This window comes from Pinus tabuliformis, chromosome 4_2, assembly GCF_031772625.1.
Source record: "Pinus tabuliformis cultivar Carrire ecotype Pingquan chromosome 4_2, CPIR1, whole genome shotgun sequence".
Taxonomy (NCBI): Eukaryota; Viridiplantae; Streptophyta; class Pinopsida; order Pinales; family Pinaceae; genus Pinus; species Pinus tabuliformis.
This window is the reverse complement of record NC_142304.1, coordinates 973,323,485-973,331,086: the sequence shown is the minus strand read 5'-3', so window position 1 is coordinate 973,331,086 and position 7,602 is coordinate 973,323,485. Positions and strand designations below refer to the sequence as shown.

Genomic DNA, 7,602 nt, shown 5'->3' with positions numbered 1-7,602 from the left:
TTTGATGGTTGGCCAGTGCCATTAGAAGGATGAACATAGTGAAAGGGGTCATTGGTGGAAGCGATAGAAGTTGAGTCTTGAATCTCATAATCAACAGACCCACTCTCTTTCATGGCTTCTAATAATTCCCTCTTCCTTGCAATGTCATCTTGGATGGCTTTCTCCCTAGCCTTATCCTCATAAGACTTTTCAATCTTGGAAATGTATTCTGCCCTAATAGGACCTAACATTGCATTTGGTGCACCACATGGCGTTACTTGGCCTCTTATCCCAGCCAAGTGTTGTTTCAATCTAAAAATACTCCCACCTCCAATAGATTTATGGCATAATTTGCATATCATTTTTCCATCAATTATATCACAATGAGCCCATGCACTGTCCTTTCCTTTTGGAGACATGTTTGCTTGAAATAATTACAATTTGCAAAAAAATCTGCCATTTAAAAAAAAATTGCAGATAAGCAACATGGAAAACCAAAGCTAAATTTAGGAAAACAAATGCACATGTAGGCTACAAAATTTGATAGCATAGAACTAGAGATTTGATAGCATAGATGATAGAAGTGATAAGTTTATAAATTTATAACACAAATAAATTTAATTCATGGATAGCAGTCAAATGAGGAATTTTCAAGTGAAAATCCTTAACCTGGAAATGCAAACTAGCTTCCTTAGTCTCCTCTTGAAGATGCCAACTCCACTGACAGCTATAAACTATCTCCAAAATAGCTCCAACTCCAACTCCAAGACGACTACTCTAGCAAAAACTCAACACCCTCCAAGCTCCCAAGCAAACTCACAAACACTCATAAACACTCCAAATGAGATGCGTGAGACAAATGAAAGGAAGAAGGGCCTCTTAAAGGCTGGGAGAGGGTGTTTTTGGAGGGAAAGGACCCTTACTTTCTCTCCAAAACCCCTAAACTACCTTGGAAAAACCATTCTGTGGGTCCTCGGCGGGCATGGCAGGTAACCGGCCGGTTTAGGATAGAACCGGCCGGTTTGCTACAAACTGGCCAGTTCCGTCCTAAACCAGCCGGTTAGGACCGGTTAGGGCCAAAATCTCGCCAAACTGCCTCCTTAACCGGGTTTTTCAGCCGGTTCCAACCGGTGGCCCTGCTGACCGGCCAGTTAGACCGGTAACCGGTTAGCTAGGCCAGTTTTAAAAACACTGTGAATCCAAATGTAACATTATGAGCCTCAGTGTATACCTTAACATTGCAAATTACTTACTGTATTCATGTCACAGTTTTTTTGTTTTCCGTTGATATTTTTAACAATATCAAATTCATTCTCAAAATAAGGACAAATGACTGATAAAGGTCACAAAACCCATGCCTAATTTCAGTTCAGTTGCAGCAATGAAAATGACACCAAATACTGAGGTTCTCTTCAGTCCTCCATAAAGTAACATTTGTTATATCTCTACTCAAATGTATGTGCCTCGCAAGGAAATCTTCAATTTCAATTTCAATAACTGAAGCTTGCCAGTATTTTGAATACAATGGAAAACTATACATACCAAAAAACTTCATCCAACACTCGATTGGGAAATAAATAACTGTCCTCACAAGTAAAAGTGCCACAGATTCTAGTAGTGCTTTTTTATCAAATGAAAAGCACCATCTTTCTCAAGCCCAAGCCCGTAAGCTTTTTGACTCATCTGTGATAGCCAAGGCTCGTCCTTCAGGCTCTTTTCTGAATTGCTGAGATGTCAAGTATGTCTCCAAGTTGCTAATCACAGGATTTGAGTCTGGATCATTTTGTGATTTCAGCCTCTCTATAAACTCTCTTGATATAGCATTTAAAAGTTTTGTGAAAGGCCTAGGATATGCTTGATAGAGACGGAAACCAGCTATCTGCAGAATCAAACAGGGACAGAACTTATTGTATACTATAAGAACATAAATGATGTGATACCCAAACATTGGCTTTTTAGCATATTACCTTCAAAAATATTTCTAAAGCAGCTGCTGTAAACCTGTTGGGAGGGAGTGCATTTAGAAATCGAGCCATCCAAGACCATCCATCCTTCACACCATGAAGATTGTTAACGCCTGGTATGTCTGTCTGCAATCAGCAAAGTGGAGGTGAAGACAATCTTGCTACTGTGAAAATATATTAATTGCGTAATTCAGTTACTTTTGTAAACAAGTAAGGCAAAGAGGCTCGACCATAGGCAACAAAAAAGATTGGCATTCTCTATAATGTTGTAACAATTATAGCTGGGTTATTTGCAGTGCTTGGTAAAGCGAATGAAAAGCATGCCTTACACTCGACTATATTGATTGCCTTCTATCTTACATATGTCACAGTCATAGACCGAAAAACAGTGCAAAAACAATGTTAAGAAACTTGCCACTAGAAAAAAATTTCCATGTATGACAGCCAAACCTAGCTCACAGTTAAATAATCCAGAAAACTTTGAATATAACCTTTAAAGTTATTCATTGAGGATGGAATATAATATATTGAACAACGTATGAATGAATGATATGGTTCGGTTACAAATGAGGGCCCCAGGTGGGATGCCCTTAAATGAATTTTCCCAACTAACTGACATTCTTTCATAATTATAAATTATAATTGTTAATTATTTTTATTGTTATTATTATTCATTGATATATTTATGTTCATAACACCTTAACATAACATGGTTATGTAAACAAGCAAGGTACTCACCACAGTTATGCAATCATGGATTATGTAGAACTGTGCCAGAAAATGAGAATTGAATAGGTGAAAGTGACCTAAGTCATCAAGGAGAAGGGCGATTTCTTTTACTTAAGAACTTAGTTTGCTCAAGGTAAAAGTGTATGGCCTAACACTTGTGTTATATTTCCTAATAATTGAGAACAAATGACATTTGTGACACTTTCCTTGATGTCATACAAGGACTCCCTATGATCAAACCCATCTAGCAGCTTTAATAATTAAAAAAAGATCTCGACAAACTTCATAAAATATTGTAGATAACTGTAGCATCCTTGTAACTCATATAATGACTCTGCAACCCCAACTTATACTTAAATCTATTAGCATCAAGTTCTGGGTAGCAGGTCAATCAATTTTGGGCAGCAGATCAATAGATTTAAATGGTTGATTTCAACCTGCAGTTTTTGGGAAGCAGCTTAATGTCATTGGTGGCAACATGACACTTGGACAGTATAAGTTATCTAGGATTAACTTTTAGTCACTTAGAATTCAATTTTTTTTATGTTTTGCAAGTTTATAACTAGTATTTACTATTTTGTTTATGTTTTACTTTTTATTTCATTTGTTTTATTTTTTTAGTGAATTTAAACTAAATTTAATTTGGTTTGATCAAATTTATTTGCCAAGCAGGAACAAATTTGTTCACCAGTTAGTGATATTTTTCGAATTCCAGACCCTTCTCAATGAAATTTGGTGAACGCTCCGACCATTAACAAACAAATGTTTCTTAAGAAGCAGTTCTAGCTCTGTGCCTTCATTGCATAAATAAGACATCAATGCGAAGAACTTTTCATGCAAATCTGAATACCAATGCTTTATTCTAACATAGCTACAACCAAATGATAATATTAAGCACTAATTACAGACAGACATGGTTCATCTTACTCACTAACAAGTCTGCAATTTAGCCTTGCAAAACACTGCCAATACATTAAGGAAATTATGCCTTTAACAGAAAATACGATAACAGATAATTCAACCAAATTATCCTTCATGCAAGCCAAGAAACTCTGAACACAATGAACAACCACGAAAGGCAAAAACCCTGACAGCTCTGTTTCAATGAATATGTAGAAGCTTGGAAAGATGGAAGCATATCCGGCATGTTCCTGAACCACATAACACAATTTTCTTCTAGTTCGAAGCTGATCAACAGTTTAACGCTGAATTAAACCTGTCTTACAGTTAAATCATGATGACTGTCCGCATAGGTCAATATAAAATATCCAATAGTGATTCAAAGTAAATTATATTAAAAGCTAAAACATTTCACTATGATAATTTATAAATCAAATTTTCATTGTCTTTGATAAAAAGATAGCCACTAGAGGTTAATCGGTTTGGTGAAAGCAGGGTGATATTATAGCCCCCCACCACAGTTAAGTTCCTCAAAAACTAACCTGCACACTCCCACAAGGGGGCTGCTTATTAGCAGTTGAGCCACCATGGCCCTTACGTCGAGCTGGGTGGTCACACACGTCACAAATATAAGAACGATGTCCCACCTTTTAATAGGTAGTGGATACTCAACACTTCGGTGTAATAAGGAAGCTTGTTCAAGATTCTTTAATAGAAAGATGAGTTTTGTTGCAGTGAATATGGCATATGAAGGGTTCGGAACATGTAAGATAGCCCATTTATCATATCCATTTATAGACCAACATATACTTCAGAATAAAATGTGTTTTGCACGATTGACAAATAAATCCCTATATTTGACCCGTCTCCTGACAGTTGCAGTCAGGAAGATATATATAAGCATAACCATATACATGCACAGTTGCACATAAGATAAACACACATAAAAATACGTCTTTAAAGTATAACACTCAACTGCCTTGGTAACATAATAAAAGGAAACGACAAATGGAAATTTGGATTCATTGCTAATGTTCTACCTGAATGATCGCTGCATATAGAGTTACATATGCCTTCATGCGAGCTAGATAATTATTTGTACTTTCGATCTTTCCATTAACTTCTCGGTATCCAACTGTCTTGTAGTATGCATTTTCTGACTCAAAAGCAATCTGACATATTTCAAATTTGTTAAAATTACGTTCCACCAGAAATTTCTCAAAAATCTTTCCCGCGACATGTGAAAATTCTAGTGAGAATTAGATAAATTAAAATATGTAACAATCTCTAAAAATTGAAAACTAATAATCCATTTATTAACAAAAGACAAAAGAATGCTTCTTTTCAAAAGCTAAAAAAATTCATCTAAAAGGAAAATGATCCAGACAGATGTGATGCAAATAAATTATCTTCATGTAGCAGCATGTAGAAGTTGTGCTGTGACTACTATTGAGGAGCTAAGTTCCAAGCCATTATAGTAGGTCCATTCCAAGACCAACGGTTATGTGTGAAAACTATCGACTACTATTGAGGAGCTAAGTTCAAAGCCATTATAGTAGGTCCATTCCAAGACCAACGGTTATGTGTGAAAACTATCTACTTGTCTTTATGTAGTTATTTATATTTGGCAAGAAGACCAACGACATTCATTGCATGTTGTCACTATGTTTCGACAGTACATATTGATGTAGTCCAACTAACTGCTGTGATTGTGATTAATCCAACAAAAGATGAATCAATGTTGCATGACTCGTACTCGTATGATTCGTGTGGGTATTGACTTAACGAATCGTATAAGAATCGAGATTGACCATATGTAACAATCTCTAAAAATTGAAAACTAATAATCCATTTATTAAAAAAAGACAAAAGAATGCTTCTTTTCAAAAGCTAAAAAAATTCATCTAAAAGGAAAATGATAAGACAGATGTGATGCAAATAAATTATCTTCATGTAGCAGCATGTAGAAGTTGTGCTGTGACTACTATTGAGGAGCTAAGTTCCAAGCCATTATAGTAGGTCCATTCCAAGACCAATGGTTCATGTGTGAAAACTATCTACTTGTCTTTATGTAGTTATTTATATTTGGCAAGAAGACCAACGACATTCATTGCATGTTGTATTATGTTTCGACAGTACATATTGAAAGAAAGAAAGAATATTTTTAACATCCATGAGGCTAAAGATAGCCTATGGGACAGATAGCTTTTTCATCTGCTTGATGTATTCAGCCATTTTTCTGTGAAGCTTCAAAATAGATGCTCCCAGCTTCTTGACAAACCCCTTGCTAAATATATTATCCCAAGAGCTAGCTGCCAGCATATCTGCATAGCTTTTCCTGTTGTCTTTGAAGGCCTCACATTCTAAAATGAAATGTTTTTCTATTTCCACTTTTCCGAAAGAACAAAAAATGCATACTCTTTCCTCCCACACTTCCTTTGGCCTTCTCTAGTGCCCTATTTCACAATGGAGTCGATGAGAATTAGTCCTTAATTGAGCAATAAGAATTTTGGTTCTCCAAGAGATATTGGCCTCTATGTATGCTTTTGGTTGATGACTATGAGTGGGATTAAACACTTCAATATAGCAAGTTTTCTTTCTTTCTAGCTCCTTATCCCAAGTATGCTTGTGGAATTTTTCCATAACAAAAGATTTTATCTCTTTGTTGTTTATGGGATACGCATTCAAGCCAATACCCCATTTACTAAATCATTTGTTATTTTGCTGCATCCAAGTCTTTTTGCTCTTGCACAATCTATCATTAAAGACAACCTTAGGCCATCTACCCTCTTCCATTTGTTCAATTCTTTTTAAATACCTTATGTCTCGCACCATAGCAATTGCTTCAATTGATGTATTCCAACTAACTGCTGTGATTCATCCAACAAAAGATGAATCAATGGTGCATGACTCGTACTCATATGACTCGTCTGGGAATTGACTTGATGAATTGTATAGGAGTTGAGAATGACCCTTATAAGGCTCAGTGAAATACAAAATCCTTCCATTTTCCCTTTCCCTTTCCCTCCACCTAGTGTCAAAAAAAAAAGAAAAAAAAAAGAAATTTGATGCCAGGGACGGGTCGTATACAAGTCCGTACGAGTTTGATATGAGTCATATGCAAGTCAATGGGTCCAAGGCTGCTTGGGAGCAAGAGCAAGGAGCGACATTTTCAAAAGCTCCCGCGTCGGGAGCAAATTGAGAGCGAATTTTTATATATTTTTATGCATGTATGTCAACAAAAGCATGTAGAATGATAAATTAGATATAAAAAGCATACAAAATGGATTAAAGGATATAACATCAATCATCTAGAAGTTATAATCTTCATCAACCACATGTCCACAACTTACAAGTTCTCATTTCTATAGCATGTAAGGGTGCACATAATAAAAAAGTATCGAGTGCAATCTATCTTTGAACAAAAAATACATCAACAAATAGGCTCTAGATGGTCTCTAGCATCCAAAAAAATCATGTTACAACAAATACCTACATATCATCAAAACCATTGCCTATCTTGGGATATTTGTCATTAATATCACCCTCTAAGCAATTAACATAAGATAAAAAAAATGTTAACATGTCAAGACAAGATTTTGTTTGAGTGATGGGTACATTTTAGTAGGGTCATGATAGAGGAGTTCGACAACCAATGTCACTAGCATCAAGGTACATAGAGGGCTTGGTGCTCTTGATTAAATACAAGTTCGATACCCTAGTACATGAAAAAATCCAATGGAAACATTGCAATCCTCCCAATCTTGAAATCTTAAAAAACTGATAAGTCTGCTGGATTTTGAGTGAGATCTAAAATTCTACTTTCTCCATATGAAATCCATTGAGGTCAGAACCATTCTCAAATGTCCCGAGTCATTTCATGGTAATGTTAAAAATTCAAGTAAAAGTGAAATTCTCCTTTATCTTTCATTTTCAGTAAAAGTGACAATCTCCTTTATCTTTTATTTTCATCTTTTTACTTTTACTAAAAATGAAAGATAAAGGAGAATGTCACTTTTACTTTAAGAAT

General features: G+C 35.6%; 1 protein-coding gene across 4 annotated transcripts in view; it reads right to left on the bottom strand.

Moving 5' to 3' along the window:
• Positions 1-1,205: 1,205 nt before the first annotated feature.
• LOC149172872 (mRNA export factor GLE1-like) overlaps positions 1,206-7,602 on the bottom strand; it is a 404,516-nt gene continuing 398,119 nt past the window's right edge. For 3 of the 4 annotated variants that reach the window (XM_089424451.1, XM_089424449.1, XM_089424448.1), the window contains 3 exons: positions 4,613-4,744; positions 1,947-2,069; positions 1,206-1,858 (listed from right to left, as the gene is read on the bottom strand). In XM_089424451.1, coding sequence (XP_089280577.1) covers positions 1,631-1,858; positions 1,947-2,069; positions 4,613-4,744 — 483 coding nt within the window. In that variant the 3' untranslated portion in view covers positions 1,206-1,630. The remainder of the gene's footprint in view (positions 1,859-1,946; positions 2,070-4,612; positions 4,745-7,602) is intronic. The other variant, XM_089424450.1, reaches the window with a different exon arrangement.